This window comes from Pagrus pagrus (genome assembly GCF_965226575.1).
Source record: "Pagrus pagrus genome assembly, chromosome: 20".
Taxonomy (NCBI): domain Eukaryota; kingdom Metazoa; phylum Chordata; class Actinopteri; order Spariformes; family Sparidae; genus Pagrus; species Pagrus pagrus.
Window position 1 is genome coordinate 11,483,808 of NC_140207.1, and position 22,680 is coordinate 11,506,487.

Consider the following 22,680-nt stretch of genomic DNA (forward strand, 5'->3'; position numbering starts at 1 on the left):
CAGATATTCCCTTTAAGAGTAGAACTTTTTACTGACAAAGATTTGATTATATTCTTTTAATTCTACTCCGGTAGGTTTATGACAAACAATTGTCAAAAGTGCACACATATAGCCACACAATTTTTGAGCGGTATTATATACTGCATGTACTGACTGGTGATGTAATCATACGGAGCCCTTTTAGTGATGCGCTCTGTTGTGCCAAAAGTAATCACTATCAGTGCTCTTGGAGAGATTTAGGCATTGGAATATAATGTTTTATCATTTCACAATATACGTCATGATGAAATGTGCACATTTAATGAGCTACATAAGCAGGTTTTTGTGAATATTATTACATCCCTACACTGTTGGCAACTAATTACATAGATCGGGTTTAGTTGGGAAATGAGCTGTAAGTTAACATTAACATTAGATTTTAAAACCTACAAATATACTGTAGGTCTGAGTACATTAGGTTTTAACTAACAAGTCACAGAAAAGTGCGATATCGTCTCAAAGCCAGATCTACAGGAGAGGAGAGCACTTGCTTAATGTAAGCAACAGATGAGAGTCAGCAAATTACTCCGTCTCCTGACTCGGGGAAGCTCGAGCGTTGATTAGCTTAACGTAGATCTGAAGATCCTCATCACCCCTCTCTCTCTCACGCACACACACACAGTCACAAACACCACACACTGCATTGCACTGCCGACTCTCCACGCGTCACAACTCCTCTTACGTCCCGACAGATTGACGTAACGTGCCACGAATTACACACTACCACAATTATAAAATGAAGACAATTAGGAGTACATTTTAAATATCACTAGAGTTAAATGTAAGGTGCAGGATCGATTATAAATGCTGTATAACATCTTCTAACTATAGCGGGTGAGCTAACAGGATTTGGTTATTGGCAACGCCATATACATGTATATGCTCAAAGACAAATCAGCATTTGGTTATTGCTGGGTCAGACCAGAACCACTCGCTACATCTTGGCGGAGAACGACCAAAAATAAAACTTTTTTTTTTCCTCATCAGATTGTGGTTCTCACTCTGATGACCTACGCGTGAGGGAAGATTAGGGGAAACTCTTCTTCCTCCCACTTTGTAAAAGATGCTACAATCAATGCATTGTGCAAGGCTCTGGAGAGGTGTGTGTGGTAGTGGAAAATCCCAAATGAAACTAGAACAGAGTTGTGAGATTTATGAGGAGAAAGCGTAGTGAGAACATGTCCTACTGTTCTCTGAGGTTATCTATTGTGTTTAACAGAGTAAAAAATAACTATTTCTTATTGTGGTAGGTGTGTGTGTTTGTTTTTTTGTTTTTTTAGGAGGCCTCCATGTAGCCTTCAGTCTGTTTTTCCCCCTCGGTGTAAATGTCACCGAGGAGCATCACTCTCCCGCCGCAGGAGTCCTCTTAAAAGCTCTAAGAAAAACAAAACAAAGAGTAACAAAAGTGCTTTTGATGCTACAGAGATTTGTTAGTTGTTGGAGTTCATCCTACCGGCAGAGAACAGGGGAGGCGGTGGGGGTAAATGAGGGGTGGGAGGCAGCCCCCCCATGGAGTGCAGCAGGGGGAGAGACAGCTGGGTTCCATGGAGAGGGTGTGGGCTAGAGGCAGCAGCGGGTGTGGTCACAGACGTGGCGGGGAGCGCCGCCCCCAGCTGCACCTGACCGGAAGAGTCCACGGTGGGCGAAGCCAGAGGCTGGTCGAGGCCGAGGGGGTTGTTGCCGTCAGCGACCATGGGGTTGCTGACGCGGAAGCATTTCTCCCTGTGGGCCTTGAGCATGTTGGAGAAGCGGAAGCGCTGGCCGCACACCTCGCAGGGGTAGGGCTTCTCCCCGGTGTGGGTGCGGCGGTGGCGCTTCATGTTGGGCCGGCTCGTGAAGCTCTTCCCACAGATCTCACAGATGTACGGCTTCTCTCCTGCAGAAGACGGACACAACTCAGTGTTATGTTTAAAGTTTTTTCACTGCTGCCCCCAAGTGGCCAAAAAAACCCCACTCAGTTCTGGTCTAAAACATGTTGCTCCTCTGTGATTCAGTGTCAACACACCCTGGAAAATCCTCAGCTGAGTGACTCACCAGTGTGTGTCTTCATGTGTTCGTCAAAGTACTGCTTCATGTTGAAGTCCTTTCCGCACCACTGGCACATGAACTGCTTGTGTCCGATGTGGATGCTCATGTGGGAACGCAGCTGGTATTTGTACTGGAAGCGCTCACTACAGTTCTGAAACGGCACACGTAGAACATTTTAAGTCTTAACGATCATAAAAGATTGTCACAAAAAAGGGTTTTTATTTAATTTATACCGATTATTTTGGTAACACAATAACGGACACAAAAATTGAGACTTACTTACACTTTACTTGAAGCAGACAAAAAGAGTAACTAATGATTAAGTAATCAGTAACTAATGATTCTATTGGGTAACTACTCAGTATTATGTTTCACTTTACTTGGAAGTTTAACAAAAGAGTAACTAATGATTAAGTAATTAGTAACTAATGATTATATGAGGTAACTACTAAGTATTATGTTGCACTTTACTTGGAAGTTAAACAAAAGAGTAACTAATGATTCATTAAGTAGTAATTAATGAGTCGTCTCTAGTTTGTGCTACTCAGCGACTGGTTGATAGTTAATCAGGAACAACTCATGAAGAAAATGGATATCTAATATGTATATATATATATATATATATATAAGAAGATATTTATGAACTAATCATTACCTAATGATTCATTAATGTATCATCTCCTTGTCTGTTCTCTTGTAACACATTCACACAAAACGATTCGTTCCTGATTCATTCCTCACTCGCTCCTCAGTAACCACTCACATTTTTGTGTACCTTATTGTAAAAAGTTACCTGTGTGACAGATTTTAGTAACAAAATCTGTCACAAATATAAACTGGGGATTATCCACATTGAGCTATGTAACTTCAAATATGAGGGAGAGGTCCAATTTGACAAACAAACTGCTCTGAACATTTAAAAGTCTTTGCTTTGAAGGAACAGTTTGACATCTAAATGGCTGTTTTCCTCCTTTTTCCAGTCTTTATGCCAAGCTAAACTAACCCTCTCTTCTCTACGCCTGCATATTTACTGTACCGACATGAGAATAGTATCAATCTTCTCGTCTAACTCTCGGCAAGAAAGCGAATACGTTTATTTTCCAAAATGTCAAACTATACTGTGAAGCACCTATGGGCCGTCAATGTTTATAATTTGGTAATTATAATAATTTTCCGTTTGGATCAGCACATCTGGATTCCTTGACCATAACACGAGCATTTTGCAAGCAAAGGCCATAAACACGCTCATTTAATCTGCATCCTAGACACCAGTAATTTAAGAAATTACAGGGTTTAAAGTGGTGGATATCTCAGTTCATGTGAGTGAAGTGGAGAGCAGCAGCAGCAGCAGTGTATAAAAAGAGCTCAAACCTCACACTTGAAGGGTTTCTCTCCTGAGTGCTGCAGAGAGTGAACCTTCAGGGACATGCTGCGCTTGAATGACTTCCCGCAAGTCTCACAGGTGAACGGCATGTCCTTCGTATGGGCTACACACACACAAACACACACACAGAGTACAAGATACGTTAATGGTATTCAATACTGGGCCACTCTTGATCAAAAAGCAGCAGGAGGACAAATAAGCAAACTGTTCCCCTCCTAAAATAGCACTTAAGGAACAACACGGTGTGTTTTCATTGGCTAATTACGATGCTAAGGACAATGAATCCGTCACATCCAGTAAATAAACCATTTCCAATGAAGTTTCCACACTGAAATCTCAAGTCACTCCTAAAGTAGGAAGGGTAAATAGGACTCAATGACTTTATACAAACCCTTCTATTACCTCGAAACACATATGTACACTGAATGAGGTAAGCCCGTCTGGGAAATAAGATGCTTATCTCCCAAAATGTGGAAGAGGAAAGCAACACCCAAAACAAACCCTGCACAACAATCAGTGGGACGTAGAAAAGGAAGCCCAAAGTAACAAACGGGAACCAAGTGACCAACCAGGATCGTTAATTTCCGCCGCCACTCACCGACCATGTGCTTCCTGACATGAGCCATGGTGTAGAACTTCTTCTCACAGATCTCGCAGGAGAACTTCTTCTCGGCGTAGCCATGGACGATCTTGTTATGCTCGTGTAGCGACCACAGCTTTTTGAAGGCCTTGCCACATGTAACACACTTGGAGGGGGTGAAAAAAAAAAAAAGAAAAGAAGGAAGGCAAAATATAGTTATAACCGGAGCTATTTTGGGTATGACATATTAAGAGGATCATTATCTGGAACAGTCTTTACAAATACAATCCAGGTGTGTGAGCTTACACAGACACTTGAGCGTGCACTGTACCAAAAAAGCAATTAGAGTCAGTAGATTAAAGCAGCAAATGATCTTCAAAACCACAGCAGGAGTCCAGCTGCTCGCTGCAGAGTGGGTAATAGCGGAGGAACAGAGACATATCAGAATTTATTATTAGTGACTGCAAGTTGACTGAGATATTGACTCCGAACAGAGTTAATATATTTACATGACTGCAACAGTGCACCTCCTAATTACTCACTAGATAACACTTTCAAAGTGGAAACTACTGTGACGGGACACAGGTTTGTGTTTGATGTGAGGAACGAAATATGATAAAATTGGTCACTGTGCCATAATAATGACAGTCTGGCAGAACAATTAGACAAGCGTTAATTCCTGTGTTATTATTAATACAATAACTCAACTAAAAATCAGATTTAGTTTCACTGATATAGACTTCAGTCTTGACAGTAGATAATGCGGCAGTCTGTAAGCACCTGTTAACAGTAAAAGGTGACCCAGATGACTGTGTCAGCATTTTTATGAGCTTCCTTCATCCAGCCAACGACAGCTGGCCATTAAGTTAGGTTACTTGAGAGATTTTAGCGAGTCGCTCAAATTGTTACTGTAAAGGTCTGCTCACACCAGAAAATGACACACTGACAATCATCACGTTCAACTCATGTTCACTCATCCTTACCTGGATGCTCTTCTCACAGTCGGTCTGTTGGTGCAGCAGCAGCTCGCTCTCCAGCAGAAAGCGCTTCCCGCAGTTATTGCAGATCTGCATGCGGTTGTGAGTGACGTTCATGTGTTTCTCCAGGTACCAGCGGTTGTTGAAGACGCGAGGGCATTTCTTACACGAGAAATGTTGCTTCTCCTCCAGCCTCACTTTCTGGCCCAGGCCCTCTGTGTCCAGCGTCCTCTTCCCGCCCTGCCGCTGGTTGGCCAGCGTGGCCTCCGTGAGCGTCTGCCGCATGGAGGCAGTTGTACCCGCCATGGCAAAGGCTCTGGTGCCCCGACGAGGTCGATCCATCATGGCCGGCTGCTCCAAGCCTGGAATGTTCAGGGTGTTCTCCTCCTCTTCCTCGTCTTCCTCTTCATCTTCCTCGTCACTGCTCTGTCCCAGTATGTCCCCCCTCCTCAGGTCATCATCATCCTCTTCTCCAACTGTGTCGTCATTCTCCGCCTCGTTCTCCTCATCGTCTTCTGAATCCCTCTCATTGTCATGGCAGTGACCAAAGATGGTGGCTGTCTCTGTGGCGGTCACAGATTTGCCCTCTGATCCCTTTGACACATTAAGGGTCTGGTTGTTGAGGTTGACTTCAACAATGATCTGGTCTCTGTTGAAGGAGGTGTGACCATCCGTGGTCTTTGACTCCTCTCCATTGCTCTCAACTTTGCACAAAGCAGCCACACCTGTGCTTGCCCCGAGCGCTGACCCGTCCTCCTTCTGGTAATACTGCTTCTGCTGGGAAGTGGTCTTGCCGGCCTCCTCCACCCTAACAGAGAACGGGCTGCTGCCCTCCCTCTTGTACACCCTCCCCAGCTCTGACTCCTGTTTGATCTCCGGATACAGCTGGCTGGTTGGCATCGCTACTGCAGCTGAGTCACCGCCACCAAGGCCTTCTTGGTTGGCCATATCGCTGCAGGTGGTTCTCAGCGAGTGGCTGCTGATGAGGTCGCGACAGGAGGCTGCGATGTCGCTCATCTGAAGCAGGGTAGCGGCGTTGAGCACGTCGCGGACAGTGCGGCTGCTCACCAGCAGCTTGGAGGTGTAGATGAAGTTGAGGATCTGTTGCAGGCCCTGTGAGGTCAGGGCGTCCAGCGACAGGTCCACCCGCCGCAGCTGTTTGCTTTGGGCGAAAAGAGAGTGGAAGAAAGGGCTGTAGGCCGCCAGCACGCCCTTGTGGGCCGGGAAGGTGCTGTGCTGACGCACCAGAACGATGTCGACGTCACACAGGTCAGGCTGGAAGAGGCGCTGCTCGTTCAGCCTGTCCATCAAACAGGTGAAGTGCAGAGCCACATCCTCCACCAGAGAGAACTCAGCAGAGGGGAAGTCTGTGGTCTTCTCCACTATGAGCTGGAGGGAGAAGGACAGAGAAAAGGGTTAAGATAGAAGAAAAGCAAGAAAATATTCCTGTTCAACAAACCTGATGATCTCGACATGTGGCAGGGTGTTTTAGGCTGTGGACTGTTTACATTTTGTATGTGCGCTTAATTATATTGTGTGTATTTGGCATCAGTTAACGTCAGTGAGCAGGCTACGACTCGTTCCGGTCAGTGCAGCGTTGGCATACCGGACCACAGATGTTAAAGTATCTGACAAGAATCTCCTACCTTCCCACCACCACCTCCTGACACCGTGAGCAACAGATACAGGAACTGACATGAGGGATGACGGGGTGCTTAAATGTGCATTCGGTTCAGCGCCTCTCTCTCATCAGCACCAGTGCACACCCACCCTCTGCCTTTGACTTGTTTATCCTTTCTCACCACATACTGTACCTCATGGGGCCACGAGAACCACGTACCCACCATCTGCCCTCCTCCTCCACCGAGACACGTGACTGAACACTGCTCGGTTCGTTCCATTTACGACCACAAGTTTGTAAGACGGACAGAAATATATTTACCGAGTAACTCTTCTACATGTTGCCTGTAGATGTGGCGTAGATGCTCCAGCTCTCCTGCTACCCTGCACATGATAAGCTGTATAGATGCAACACTGGATGTCACTTCAAATCAGCTGAACCGAAGCATCAAATAAACCCAAATTCATATCTGCTCTTCCAGTTTTCTCAGACCACAATCCCTCGATTTTCTTGATGTAATAATAATAATATTAATTATTAATTAATAGTTTGGTTTCTAATAATAACAATATAAAGTGTCAGATATCATCAAAAATATCTTCTTACAACATGAATATGATGTTGATGACGATGATGACGATGATGTCGATGACGTCTCAAGTGGTACAGACCTCTACAATTCAATATCAAGTGGGAAAACTCCATCTGCTTAAGAAGATCACGTGAGAGGATCAAAAGCTCAGCTAAATTTAAGCTTAACTCATCCACAAATACCAAATATAACCAGGCTGTGAAGGTGCTCAGTGACATGGTGAAATGGCTCAGGGTCTCAGTAACTCACTTGTAGCATTAATGGGGAATTAAGAAGTGAAATTTCATAATTCCTCCCTTGGACAGACATATTCTCTTACAAGTGCGAGTCCTCGCCGAAAGTACTTAAAATGGATCATGAATGGAGTCAAATGAAACTCCAGGTGAAGCAGTGAGTGTTTGAGGAGGGATCAGAGTGGTCCACTGCGTAAAAGCCCATCCAGGGAGGTGCATTTATAGCCTGTGGCTGTGGTGTTTGGCACTGGTAGATGCTGTTTATTCATTTAAAACAAAACTTAATAATTATAGTACTTAAAATTATAGTTTGACCAAAAACAATCTTAACATGTTTGTTTAAAAAAAAAAGCTTTGAACTACATCTTTAATCATGCCTTTCTGGTTAGTTTGCTTCTGGCCAAACGCTCGTGTTCATAATTAAAGTGCTTTAAGAGCAGCTTATTTCAATCCTATAACATTTGTGGTGTAATGCAGCCATTAGATTGTGTTCTTAAGACTGCACAAAGTCACAGACTTGCATGCAGGCTGCCCGATACAAGTCAGTGAAAAATCAAAAGGTGTAACACTCAGCGCTCTGTGCAAGGTCCTCAACTTCCCAAGGTGGGTTTATTTTAGCACAGGAAGGGCAGGGTTTCGATCCAGACGGGATGTGAGTGGGGACAGAGCAGCAAACAGAGCAAACACACACACACAGACACACTCACACGCATATGTGATGTGCAACCATGCACAAAAAAACCCACACACATTCTCACACACACACACACACACACACACACACACACACACACACACACACACACACACACACACACACACACACACACACACACACACACACACACACACACACAAACAAACACACAAACACAACAAACACAAACACTGTGTCTGGTCTCTGCGAGGACCGACTGGTCGGAGAGCATTGGTATTCAGTGCCATCTCCCTCCCATTAGCCGGCTCTCTCAGCACACCCACTCACTACACCGTCCCCGAGGAACGGGGAATTATGCACAAGACAAAACATGTCGGGAGAAATAATTAGGGAAACCATGCCGAATAAATACTAACTACCCCTCCAAACAATTAATGGAATTTATCATTCAAGGCATCTCTTGATGGCAGAATAGGACAAGTATTGATACGAGCTTTGTTTCGGCTCACGAGCTGCTGGAGATGATGTAGCTGTGAGTCGTAATTACATTTCTACGTCTCTTAGTTTTCGCTATTTACAGATGAGAGTGCAGGACAAGAGACAGGAAATACAATAAAGAAGGAGAGAGAGAAAAAAGGCAAGTGATTAAATTATTAATTCAATTCAGAGCAACATCCTTTATGGTATTTATGTAAAGCTCTGTAGTGAATTAGTATGAATCACGCTATGAAAGACTGTTCATTCTTCTTTACATTGAAAATAGTTCTTTGCTTTTTCTCTGCTGCCCAATACTTTCCCTGTAAGATCAATGAAAATGACTTTTCATTGTTCAGACTGGAAAATGGATTTGCATTTAGGCCTAACCTTGAAAATGTGGCCCGTTTGAAGAATTCAATTATGGAGTGTTAGATTTATTCATAGTTTTGAGCTACTAAATTAGACTCCAAGCCAGAGAGGAGTGGAGATCGGGTTATCTCTCTCCGTGCAAGGCTACAGACATCGCCCAAGGGCAAAACGCTGCAGCCTTAATCAGATCAAGTATAAGTTGCAGACTGGAAGTTATGCTCCTTTAGCGATAACGATCGGCATCATCTTCTGGGATTCAAATGGGACAACGCAGCCGTGGATTAAATCCTACAGGATGAATATACATGGATTCAATCCATCAATAGCCTGTGGTTAAAAATGAAGGGAGCAACAGTAACTTTAAAGGGTCGGTGTAGTATCCTCATGACATTTTACTTTACTATTTTACTAATGTTTGGGAAATCATTAGTGGAAATGAAAATGTTCCTGATTAATTTGAAATGCAAAAAAATAGATTTTACCATTTTCACAGGTGAAGCAGGACTCCAAATGAGCTCCCAAATGATTTCACTGCCGTTTCACTGTAGCAAGTGGCTAAAGGGGGGGCTAACTGATACTACCAAGGTGGCTTATCCGGCAAAAGTTAGCTCGCGGCCTACCAAAAGGGCCAGGTTGTAAGCTAATAAAGTTGAGAGTAACTTTTATACGTGTAAATGATGCCGACTTATCCTCCTGAAAGTGAAAACCGCACCAAATATAGTTTTTATTTCATGTTCTCGACAGAAAAGTAAATGATCTCTTCATGTTCTCAACATCAGAATCAAGATCCCCGTTCGTATCTTTCTGCAGCAAACGCATTCAAATGCGGATGCTGTAAAAGTTTATCAGTACACTGCGGCACTGGATAATAGAGGGCTTTCAATCAGCGAATGATTGCTTTATTTTCACCCAAACAGATGGTTTAAAAGCTTTAATCCAATCGCAAAAACTTGTATTTACCATGCAGCTGCTGTGTCTGTCACAATATGCAATAAAGATGAAGCCGTCTTGTCACATTTCATCACACACTGTCGCCAAACAAATTGAGTGAGTACTTTGCATTTGCAAACCGCATCCAACTCCCTCCATCTTTCTCTGTCATTATCTCTCACCCCTTCTCGCTCCGCCTCCCCCCTTTTCTTGGAAATGTCAGGGAGAGAGCTTGTTTGCCGTCATTAGAGGGAGCGCCACCTTTAACCAGCCTCTCAGTCAGATGTCTCCCAATACATTATTCATATCTGGCCTGACCTGTGACAAACACGCAGCAGGGGGGATTACTGACGCACCCAACAAGAGGTGTCATTTAAACAGGCTTCAATCGAAGCTCCGCGCACCCTTTATACACTGATCTGCTGAAACGCAACACGTGAAGGGATCCTTTCCTGTTTCACATGGCAGGGTGCGTGTGTTTTAATCCTATAACAATGTTATTTATTTGTATTTTTTGTGCACTGCGTGTTACAGAAAAGGACAACTCTACTCAATGCTACTAAGTTTGACGCTGTAGTTACCCCTCTAGTGCAGCAGTGTAAAGAGCGAGCAAAGTCCGAGTCCAGGAGGGGCGGGCGGGGTGTTTGGTTGGGTCATAGCGGGGTGTTTTCCCTGCGAGGACCGGAGTTTGTGTGTCGACTGCGACCGAGAGTCAAGAGTGATTTTTTATTTATTTATTTTTTTTAAGTTTACCGCACTGACCAAGCAGGGAGTGAGCAAAGTGTTGTTATCGTTACGTGACAAACAGTATTATACGCTTTACTGTGTTCACACTTAAGTGCGGTTAAGTGGGCAAATTTTTTTATCACTTGCTGAGAAACCACAAGGTCCATTTAGTTGATGTTTCAGAGCTTTTGACATGATCCTCATCTGTTTAGAGTTTGCCCAGTTCTCATGGAACTGCAGACATTCATTTTTCCATTTTTATGAGCACTTACAAAGTAGATATTTGACCTCGGAACGAACTGAGCAAAAGGTCTTTTCAGCAGCCGTTCTGGAGCTTTCGATCAAGTAACGTGGTCTTCAACAGCAGCTTTCACCACTGATCCAACCCGATCGCATTTAGAGGGATGATGCATATTTTTCGTTGCTTTTTTCCATTTAAATTGACAATAATTGGCCTGATGGATGCACTCTAATTAAACGTTTAAAGGTCACGATTGACAAAAAAACAAAACAAATCTAGCTTTCCCATTGTTGAACTGGTCTAATGGGGTTTTTCAGTAAGTATGTGTCTGACATCAACTTTGTACAAGTTTAGAAAGTTGATGCATTTTAGGGAGATAATCAGACATTTAAAGAACATCAGCCTGATGGAAATGTTTTCATTAGAAGTCTAAGTTTTAACTTTGAAACTACTTTACCACTAATGCACTTTTGATGAAGCTGTGATGGATGATGCGCAGGACTACTGCCCGGCCCGAGAGGAGCCTGCATCATTCATGAGAAAAAGAAATAATTAACTGTTTGCTTAAGTTATCTTCAGTGATGCTCAGGCTCACTGTGTCAATAAAAGCTTGTGATGAAAAAAATGTGGATTTTTTAAGTAACCGGTGAATCCTGCACTTGGCAGGGGCCCGACTACTGGACTGGAGCCAGACGGAGCCCGAGAATGAAATCTCTCTTTCTAAATTGACTTTACTGGTGAGAATGACCTTTCTCTCCCACACCTTTGCACTGGACGGCCCATGTAGATTTATTACCCGGTAAAGTCTAAATCTCCGTCACTGTGCAGCTCAGCTACTGACCGACGACGTGCCATGACCTCCACAGAGCTGCCGTTTTAAAAGTTCCCTCGTCTGTTAACCGTAATTGTTGAGACCGATCTGTAAAACTGGCCACCTGTCACGGCAGCATGTGCAAATATCAGATAGTCACCTGAATGAAACGGATCATCCTAGATGTTCATCCTTTTCCCCTTAAATTGTTATTGTGTCTGCGCACGGCATGTACGGCAGCAGATTTACGAGCAGGGAACTAAACCACATCTACCTTGACTGTCTTGTTTGCTTGCCGACCAGTGAGCAGACTGAGCCATTAGCGGGGGCCAATGTCAGAGCACAGCACAGAGTCATGGACACATCAATAGTGCGAGGGAGGGCAGGTTGTATTCAGACAGGAGGGAGTCCTGGGGGGGAAACACTGCGGGGGTTAAAGCTTTCTCTGTCTGCACACAGGCGGCTCAGACTGAACTCCTCTTACATCACATCCTTTATCTTTTTAAACCAGCTTCAGTTTGTCCAAGTTATATAGTTTATTATTGTACAATACTTATACCTTTCAAATTATTTGAGCTGTCTTGATTACTCCCCATTTACACCCACCTGTTCTCACACGACCAAAAGTGTGACAACAAATTATCCCCCATCAAGACTACTGAGAAAACGATAACATGTAATGACGACATACAGCGTAATCGTCCGCGCAATCCAAGTCTGGAGAAGCCGCAAGATCACAAATTGATTTGAGGTTATTTACACCCTGGATTTGTGGCCAAGCTTGTGCAGGAGGGCTTCAGGAGACTTGGGTTACATGGGACGATCTGTATGGAGCCATTTTATGGTTTTCTTTCAGTTGTTATTAAGTGGACCTTATGATGAGTGTCTTGTTAACATTTGACCTCATCTGTTAGTATAGCTTAATATATTTCAGAGTTTATTTTCCTTTAAGATTAATCTGTTGATAAATTATCTGATTAATCAACGAATAGTTTCGTCTACTTCTTTCTGTTCATCAGTCAACAGTTGCTTTATTCTTTCATTTAGACGACAACTGACACGATTCATCGCTTAATTGATTAGAGAAGTTCAATAGAAGATCCATTTAATTAATGATTAAATATTTAAAGCATTTTTGAGGGTTCCAGCTCTTCAGGTGTAAGTTTGTCTTTCCTCGTCTCACATTCTAATAAACCGAATATTTTAGGGTTTTTAGGCAAACTGCCCTAATTTAGACAACAGAGTTACAGTATGTTTGATCACAAGACTTTAGCCTAATCATATAATTAGCTTAGCATAAAAGATCAGACGCAGGGTGAAATGGGCTTGGTTTGGTTACAATAACCGAATTTCCCACACTGTATTGCAAAGCAGTTCTCTCAACGCGATCTGACATCTATGAATCTCACCACAAACTGCTCATTAAATGAACTCATAAATAAGCGCTACCAGCCAAATGTCAAACTGTCCATATGCACGACGCTGCTTGGAAAATGACCACCGGGAACAAAAAGAGATCACCCGTCACGAAGACAGCAATCCCATGATCTCATGCCTCGGCCCCCTTGTCACCCAGTGGGGAGGTGGGGGCGCTGCCACTTCCACCCACGGACAACTTCAACCTACAGTAAAGAGCACACTCAGCAGCCCTCCTCACAACAAGGCCTCCTGCTGAGGGGCCCGGCGCAGGGCCTCGATGTGACTGACACCCGGAGGAAGGCGAGTGGGCACTGTGTCAGGCCTCATCTCACTCACTGGCATGGAGATGGTAGGAGAGCAGCGCCCTCCCCTCCACACACATACACTCAGATCCCTGAGTCATCATCGGTGCAGACGAGAGTAAAGCGTGACAGGCCTGAATACAAACTCTCCGCAAAGAGATCGGCCGGATACAGCAGCAAGTTTGGCCTCAGAGTAACGTCAGAGTGCTTTTTACGTGGCGGGAAATGTGTCAGGTGACGCGTAAACACAACCAAACGGAACGGGACAAGGGCATGTCATTTCTGGCGGAGTCCAATCAGACAGCCATTAAAAAGTCATCAGGGTAATGACTGACGCGGTGTCCTCTGTGTGCTCACCAGACCTTCCCTGCTGCTGACGCTGAAAACGACAGATAGGTTTAGTCCCAGAGAAGCTGAGGCAGACAAGTGAATTCTGATTCTCTGGGTGAGAATCATGGCATGGCTTAATCCTCGGGGTGTTATCTGTCGGTCTCGGATTCAGACTCTGCATAACTGGCATGGACGGAAAGCAGTCTGCCAAGTTGTCTCCCTGCTTTCAGTGTTTGTGTCTCCTCATGGATGGATTAGTGAGACTACTGGGTACAAGCCGAGGGGCCCAAGGCTTCATGGGGCCCCTGGGCCGAAGCCCCCGTTGACTAAAGCAACTTTCAACAACATGTGATTAAGATACAAATTAAATGACTGCAACAGAGAGATGCAAAATGATATAAAAGTGACACAAAATAGTACAAAGAGACGCAAAACATCCACAAACACAACTACAAAGAATCACAACAAACACAGAAGTGGAAATCGACTACAAAAGAGTTTTTTTTTCAAAAAGACGACAATGAAGCACAAAGCAACCACGAAGAGACGCAAGGTGACCACAGAGACACACAAAACAACAACAACAAAGAAACACAAAACCACAAAAGAGGTGAAAAAGACACCAATGAAAGACAAAGCGACCACAAAGATTCACAAAACAACCACAAAAAAGTCACAAAATAAATGAGACACGAAATGACCACAGAGATGCAAAATGACCACAAAAGAGGTGAAAAAACGACGACAACGAAACACAAAGCAATCACTAAAGGATGCACAACAACCACAATACAGACAAAACGACCACAAAGAGACACAAAATAACCCAAGTGACCATGAAAGGAGATTAAAAAAAAAAACCTGACACAATGTAACGCAAAACACAACAACCACAAAGAGACAAAACAACCAAAGAGAGATGCTAAATAACAATAGAAGTGAAAAACAAACAGCAAAACAACTCAGCCTTGATGTCGTGCACCTATCTAGGGGCAACGGGGGCCTTTTACATGTCTGTGCCTGCGGGCCACTTGTCTCATAATCCGTCCATGTGTCTAGTGGAAGATTTCTCCTCTGTCTGCAGCCTGCTCGCCCTCCTCTCCTCTCAGCACAGATCCAATCAGCACAGAGACCCAGCGCTGACCTTGAGGTAGAAAGAGCATTTACAGTAGCAGATGCACAAGCACACCCACCCACACGTCCGCAACCTCGGACACCTATGCATGCATACCTGCATCATAATCCTGCATTTGTGCCCACGTCAGTAAACAGAAGATAACGAAATTTGGCATATGTGATGACACTGCCGAAGCGTGCAAAGAGTTGAAAAAGAGGAGTATGTAACTGTGCCTGGACTCACATCATCCTGTTATCAAACACGGTGCTCCTGCAACAGACGAGGCAGATTGGTAATAGCACAAGTGACAAGGTCTCACTTTTAACAAGCCCCGCGGTGATCATTACAGCACTATGATAAAAAATGCTAATAAAAATCAATGTTCAATGACTGGGGGAGGGAGGGGGGGTTTACTGGGAGGGCACAGCGGCGGATGGCAGCGCGCTCACTGCTGAGGTCACACACGGCACGATCGCACGCACCAACATATTAAAGTGGAGTTTAATACTCACCGGGATGGGACTGTTTATCGGATAATAATGGTATTAAGGCTGATAGTTACACCTTGTGGTATTTGGATGGGACTATATAATCCAGTAAATGGTGGCGCATGTGATGCAGATTGGTGGAAAATCAACAATTCATCGAAAAGCTGTCTTATGAGAGACTCTGGGAAATCTGAATTTAAACTATGTTAACATACATTAATGCTCACAACGTCCTGGTTCAGTGTGTATTTGATCAACAGGAAATAAATCAGAGACTACGTATGATTTAAGTAATTTCTCAAACAAATAAAACCCTCAAACTTTCTGTGATTTCAGCCTTTCTAATGTGAGGATTTGCTGCGTTTCTCCAATCTATGTGACTGTAAATTGAATATATTTGGGTTTTAGACAGTTGGTCAGACAAAACAAGATGTCCACGAGCTCCCCAAAAAACATTTTATGAAATTAGCATTCAAAACAATCAAGAACGGTCCAGTGTTTACTTCCCTTATGGCTCTGTTTTGGTCTCCACCGACCCCTGAGCTGCAAAGATCTTCATTATATTCACGAGGTAGTCCTTGATTGGACCGTCTGCAGGTTGGTGCTTGGTATTTGACATAATTTCTTGTACTCGCAAATATTGGTATCGGCATCAGACCCAAAAAAAGTCTTGGTCGGGCTCTACATTTATGAATCCATTTCTGCAGGTGGTGTACAGTGGGGTTTTAAAAATGAAAAGAACATTTTATGTGAATTGTACAGGGGGGAATTGTTCAATATGAACATAATTCCCAGGATACTGAGATAAGTTGGAATAATTGGACTTCTGTCCCATCGATTTTGACAATTGTTTTGAAATATGTCTTTCATAAGTCCCAAGTTCCCTGCTGAATCATCATAGTGGGACAACGTGATATTTTATCACGGCTCAGGATAAAAAACACTCCGGACAAGTTGATTGTGGTGAATTTCCCTTATCAGGATAACCAAGAATATGGGAACTTAAAACACTGCTCACGGACCGTCCAGGTTTGTTTTCATTAAAATGATCTGTGATGTAAAATATTTGACTCTTAACCAAATTTAAGGTGAAGTGACTCCATGTTTTTGTGCCACTTTAAGAGTTTTAAGCATATTCTGATGATTATCTAGATGATATTGCTGAATCGAAATTATTTTGGCCAGGATAATCGTGACATGAGGCCATCATATCGCCCCATCCCTCGTCCCTTTAATGAGGAAAACAACCTCCAAGTTATTTATGAATATTTAACAGTGTAAAGGAAGAAAAAGTCAAACAAACTATACGATGTGAACCGGCTCAACACATGAAAACTGAACGACGTTTGAGGTGAACTGTACAGCCGACCCATTTCAGATATTGCAAAAGGCAAATCCTAAATTACTTCAGAAATGTGCTGCTGGTTATTCAGTTTTCTCTTTCCACTACTTTAGCTAATTATTTTATTCCCTCCAGCCCATTAAAACATTTAACTTTCTTAACCACAGCATTCACTGCTGGCTGCAATTAATAAAGACAATATTATCAGCGTTAGTGCTGCTCTAATCCGAGACATCCAATCTCCCCTCCACACTGTAGGCTTTTCCCTGTCCTAATCTAACAGTTCGGACTGGCCCCGGCCCTGCCCTGGTGGAGCTCCACCAGCTTTCACCATAAGATTTAAATACATTTCCATCTATATGTTAATGCAACCACAGGTGACAAGCCAATCTACAACTGATACGCGTTTACCCGAGCATGAAATTGGGATGCACAAACAAAAATAAGGATGAGAACAGCATGAGCAGCATCTTGGTGACGTACAGTATATTAAAATTTGACAGCGTGAGCAGGATTGCCTCAGCTGCATGATTTGCAAAAGTCCTTGTGCTTTGAACAAACCGGACAACAGCGTTTTATCAGTTTTGTAAAGCCGCGGACAGTGTGTGTGTGTGTGTGTGTCTGTGTGCCGCCCAATCAGAAGTGATGTTGAAAGAAGACATCAACCGGCGGTCGTCTGGAGTTGAGATGACTCTGACGAGCGGTTGGATAATCAAAGGAGCTGCCTGGAGGCGGGTGCAAGGGGGTGGCGGCGATGAGGTTAGAGCGTCCGCACTGAAGCTCTGCCAGGAAGTTTGTGTCTGGGCCAATGAGCTCGGAGAGGAAGCGCTGAGTCAGGAAGCCTGGCCAAGAGAGAGGCCCGTGGTGCTGGCATCTCCTCCTCACACACACGTTACAACGCTTCACACACCACCGCTCTGCTGGAGTCATAACACACTGTTCCCAGGCCAGCGCCCCACACGCATGTGCACAACGTCCGGGCGCACACACTCGCCCTGCTGTGCGTGCATTCATCAGTAAACACGGGGATGTGTCGCCAAATACCTGTGGCACAATAAAGTGCGGAGGGTTGTACAAACGGGAGATATATCTATTTGTGAGACGCAAACAACAGCGTCGCGTCAAGTCAGCCACTAAATCGCATCCAAAATGTGACACAAAGAGTAAAGGATGCACCTTTGAAGGGGAATATTAGAGACGAAAGATCACTGATGTGCAGCAGCGAGCAGGTGCAGACGTACCCGAGGGCTATTACACGGGATGAAACTGTGATATCTTCATTATCTCTTTCATAGCATGACACACAGAGAGAAGAGGCTAACACAAGACTCTAAAGAGCTGCTTATCAGAGGAATCTCTCTAGTGTGGCAAGACTCAGAGAGAGTGTGTGTGTGTGTGTGTGTGTGTGTGGAGGCAGTTGATATGTTTGATGAGAAGGTCAGAGAGGACGGAGAGGAAAAAGAGGTAGAGGAGGAGCATCGGCTTTCTATGGCCACAACCAATCAATTGACGACAGAGGAACGGTGAATATGAGCTTAAAGGGACAGTTCACCCCCAAAATCATAAATACATATTCTCCCTCTCACCTGTCGTGCTGTTTATCCATCTAGATTGTTTTGGCGTGAGCTGCCGAGATTTGGAGATATTGGCCGTAGACGCGTCTGCCTGCTCTTCTCTGAGAATATAACGGGACTAGATGGCAATTGGCTTGTGGTGCTCGAAGCAGCAAGAAAATACTTTATAAAAAAATCAACAGCAATGTCTCCACGGACCTTGTTGTGAGATCACGTAGGAACTATTTTCCTTCGACTACGCCGTATCACTGCACAGAAGGAACGCTGCAGGATGTAAACATTACTGACGTCCTGCCTCCTCTGTGGATTATCTTGAGTAACTGGGTCATGATTGGGCGCCGAGTGCCACCAAAACAATCCAGATGGATAAATAGCGCTACACGACAGAGGCCTTTTGACTTTGATTTTGTGGCGAAATGTCACTTTACAAAGGAACGGTGACAGTTTCGGGGAATATGTTGACTCGCTTTCTGGAGGAGAGTCAGATAAGAAGATTGATTTTACTCTTGTGACTGTACATTAAATATGTAACTACAGACAGTTAGCATAGCTTAGCACAAAAACTCCTCAATGTCTTGACTCGGAGCTGTGACTCTCTGAAGAACTACAAGAAATTGTCCGACACGTAGCCCCCATAAACTAGCAAACTGTTGTTTTAACTCATTCTTCATTAAATACGCCAAACTGTGTGAGCTGCGGTAGGCATGTTGTCACCTTCAAACTAAGCTAGCTAGTTTATTCCCCCTGATTCCAGTCATTATGCAATGCTAAGCTAACCAGCTGCTAGCTGCAGCTTCTTATTTAATGTACAGTGATGAGAGCGGTGTCTCTCTTCTCATGCAACGTCCTGCAAGAAAATCGAATAACAAACTAAAATCGAACCAAAACTGTAAGTGTTTAGTTCGAGGTGAAATCAGTTTTTGGAATCATGATTTTTCAAGCTGTGCATATTTTCTTGCAACATTCATCCAACTAAAAATAGAAACCCTTCCTGTATGAAACACAAGACATTAATCTCTGTCTGACTTAACGTGAAACAAATGTTTGTGATGACTATCGCATCGAGGATCCCCACTTTCCTGCTTGGCAAATCTCTGCTTTAAAGCTCCTCCTAAGTCTCTCTCTCTGGCCTGAATTCAGCTAAAAGCTATAAGAACACTATAGACGGAGCCCTTTCTGCAAAAACTCTTAATATCTTTAAATGCCTGACAATGAACGGCTAATAGAAATCCTCATATCAAGCCGTACGAAAAGAAAAAGCTGTTTGGTCTTTTTGATAACGAGGTTCAAAGTCTTTTTTTTTTTTTAAATAGTGCCACAGGGGTTAAATAACTGTTTTCTCCAGATGAAAAGACGGCGAGGCTGGCTGGCACTGCTGGGAGACAATAAAAAACCGAGGATTTATTCAAAGAGTAAAAAAACAACCATACTTACCTCAAACAAACTTGTGCCATTCTAACCATCAAGAACAAAAGAAACCTTACATAAGCCGGGGGAGGTTGACCTTGCTCTCTGCAGCCTTGTCCACTGCTCTTAATCTCAGGGGCATAAATTAGCAGCACCTACAGTACGCTCTGAGTTTCCAAGGAGAGCGGCCTCCTACCAGGGGCCAAAGATGTCTGCTGGAGTTTGTTGCCCGGGCTCGGGAATGGCTGCACTTGTCACAAGGACTAAAGACAGTTTCCTCGCTCAGCACCCAGAGACAGTGAAGCCTCAAAGTCAAGGGTGGGCAGGAATGCCCTGAATAGGCGGTTACGTAAAACTCACAGCACCCTGCGAGGATGGAGAAGGAGCTACTCAAGACCTGACAATGCTCGCTGAAATTAAACAGTGTCGGACGGCGCAAAGTGCACAGCATGAACACACGTGCACGGAGCGGAGGGAGATTCACAAATCCACAATTCAGAGAGAAAACAAAAATAGTCTTTTATTAATCATTTGAATAAGGGCACGGAGACAATGGACCTCTGGGCACAGACATGTAGAAGGCCCCTAAACCATCCTGATCCACAGATACGACTACAGACAATGCAATTGTGTCATTTTTAGTTGTTTTTGTCTACAAAGAGACAAAACGAATGCATGTTTTGTCTCTTTGTTGTTTGTGTAGATATTTTGTGTCTCTTTGTGGTCGGGGTTCATCCCTTTCTAGTCATTTTGTGTCCACCTGTTCCTGATTCTTGGTGTCTATGGAGACGCTTTGTGTATGGTTGTGGTCGTTTTGCATCGATTGTTTCTGATTGTTTGTAGTTTTGTGTCTCTTTTAAGTTGCTTTTGTTTACTTTTAATTATTTAGCATCTCTTTGTTATTATTTAGTCTCTTTGCGGTCATTTTGTATTCGTCTCTTCTCTTTGTGTTTGTTTTGCATCGATTGTTATTAATGTTGTAGTTGTTTAGCATCCCTTTTCTATTATTTTGTGTCTCTTTGTAGTTGTTTTGCATCTGTGATGGTTGTTTACTTCTTTGTAGTTGTAATGCATCGAATTTCAGTCATTTTAAAGGCCTTTGCAGATGTTTTACATCCTTTTTTGTTTACTGGTCTTGTCTCTTTGTAGTTGTTTTGATTGGCTGCCCAACATGAAACGTTAACTTCTTGTAAATAGTCACTTCATAATGAGGCTTTGATCCAAGGGCCCTTTGACCCCTTGAGCCACTGGACTTGTGCCCGGTACGCCTGCCCATCCATGAATAAGCGAGTTTAGGTGAGGCTATTGATAAAAAACAAAATTGGCAGGGGCTAATCCTCTTTTGATGTCAACAAAGTAATTGCAGAACCGATCTGGGGCATGTTTACCAAAAACAGTCTAAAAGATACAGTATCTCTGATCGTGCGCACAGAGCATCCGCCAAGGACACTTTGCAATTTGTTTATCGCAGCTTATTCTCATACACGCACGGAAAAAAGGAAGGAAAACAGCAATATAAAAAAAAAAAATAATAAAAAAACCCCTCTCCCTCCCTCTCTGCTCCCACCAGAAGCCACCCAGCGAGCACCAGGGCTAACCCTGCTGACCTGACCCAGATATTAACCCAAGCCTCCAGATGTGAACGCGCGCTGGGATTACTCCACCACTGCATCAAGCTCCACATGCTTTCCTAATGAGGCATCCTAAAATGACCCTGGAGACAGAGCCGCCTGTCTGCCTCACTATCTGCCTCTATTCCCATAACTCATGAAATCATCTTCATATCTGCTCATAAGTGAGGAGGGGGGAGAGATAAACACATCATGGCTGGAAATGTAAGTTATGCACGGTCACAGAGAGGGTCACAGAGAGGGTAAGAAAAGCAGACGCACACTAAAAACCAAACACTATCCAATAACACATGACAGCTGAGCATCTTCTGATTTCTGTCACAAGCACAAAGTGAACAAAGTGAAGTTATTATCAACACATGCTGAGTGACATCTCCTCCTCTCCACCACACTGAGGAGGACTCTCCAATGCATGCATGAATGTCAAAGCCTGGCAAACTTGTCCTGCACTGGCTGCAGAAGAAGAAGAAGAAGAAGAAGAAGAAGAAGAAGAGGAGCCAGCTTGGTTTATTCTCACTCATCCTGTCCACATTTGCACCCGTCGCGACCTGGAAGCCTTTTTTTTTTTTTTTGTTGCAGAAGCGCCCCTGACACGAAAGAATTTAACTCCTTCTCCGCATCAATGTAGCTATTGTAGCCATTGCATTCTTTCAGGCGGCTTCAATTTCCAACTTGTGCAATGTCGGCAAGTTACAAACTTCACCGCGGAGGAAACAAAGCAGCAAACCTCCGTTTGACAGCCGGTGGCCCGGGCACATAACGAGGCGCAAGTGTGGCAAGTTTGATCGGCCTGCTAAGTAGCTCAAATTTGCAAGAGAGATCAAACAGGGACAGAGAGAGAGAGAGAGAGAGAAAAAAAAAATAAACAAAAATGCAGCGCTCCTCTGTAGCCTACCATTTTGATCCAGCGTTTCGAGGCTCAAAGGAGTCCCAGAATAACTCCTTTCGCACCAGTTTTCCCTTCGCCATGAAAAAGACCGTCGGATTGTCACATTTCTTCAGTTTTTGCCTTATCCTCAATCTTTTTTCCCCCCGTGCTGCTGTAGCATTCAGACAGACAAAAAATGCAGAGGCTGCTTTTGCAGAAGGAATTGGTGATTGGAGCTCGGGGATCATATGGGCTTTTTGTCAGACGTTTTTAAAGGGACACGGTACTGTTTAACGTGGAGTTGCGAGACAGGCGCATTTCTTTGGATTTTTTTTTCCTTTCTCTTTTTTTTCCTCCCTTGTCTTTATCCTGGCGTGCGCACGAGGGACTGGGAAGGACATCCAGCCATATGGCGCAAAAAAAAAAAAAAAAAAAAAACCTGGCTGCGCTTCCTCTCGCTGTGCGCTCCTTGCAGCCGCGTGACGTCACGCGGCCAGACAGATGCAAAGGTCGGGGAGTTCAGTTGATTTCCCAGG

General features: G+C 43.9%; 1 protein-coding gene across 2 annotated transcripts; it reads right to left on the reverse strand.

Moving 5' to 3' along the window:
• Positions 1-1,234: 1,234 nt before the first annotated feature.
• On the reverse strand, positions 1,235-22,470 carry zbtb47b (zinc finger and BTB domain containing 47b). 2 transcript variants are annotated; one of them, XM_084339918.1, is made up of 6 exons: positions 22,172-22,470; positions 5,015-6,397; positions 4,050-4,197; positions 3,439-3,554; positions 2,074-2,218; positions 1,235-1,915 (listed from the first exon to the last, which is right to left on the reverse strand). In XM_084339918.1, the coding sequence occupies exons 1-6, from the start codon at positions 22,172-22,174 to the stop codon at positions 1,470-1,472; spliced, it is 2,241 nt and encodes a 746-aa protein (XP_084196044.1). In that variant the 5' UTR covers positions 22,175-22,470; the 3' UTR covers positions 1,235-1,469. The 2 variants fall into 2 exon arrangements, with proteins under 2 accessions (XP_084196044.1, XP_084196045.1); XM_084339919.1 differs by lacking the exon at positions 22,172-22,470 and adding an exon at positions 19,673-19,886.
• Between the last annotated feature and the right edge of the window lie 210 nt (positions 22,471-22,680).

What these genes read in the sequence shown, in the direction of transcription:
- zbtb47b (XM_084339918.1), bottom strand. An exon ending in AGAAACCCTTCAAGTGTGAG is followed by an intron (nt 2,219 to 3,438) that starts GTTTGAGCTCTT and finishes GTGCCGTTTCAG; the next exon opens with AACTGTAGTGAGCGCTTCCA. An exon ending in ACACATGAAGACACACACTG is followed by an intron (nt 1,916 to 2,073) that starts GTGAGTCACTCA and finishes CGTCTTCTGCAG; the next exon opens with GAGAGAAGCCGTACATCTGT.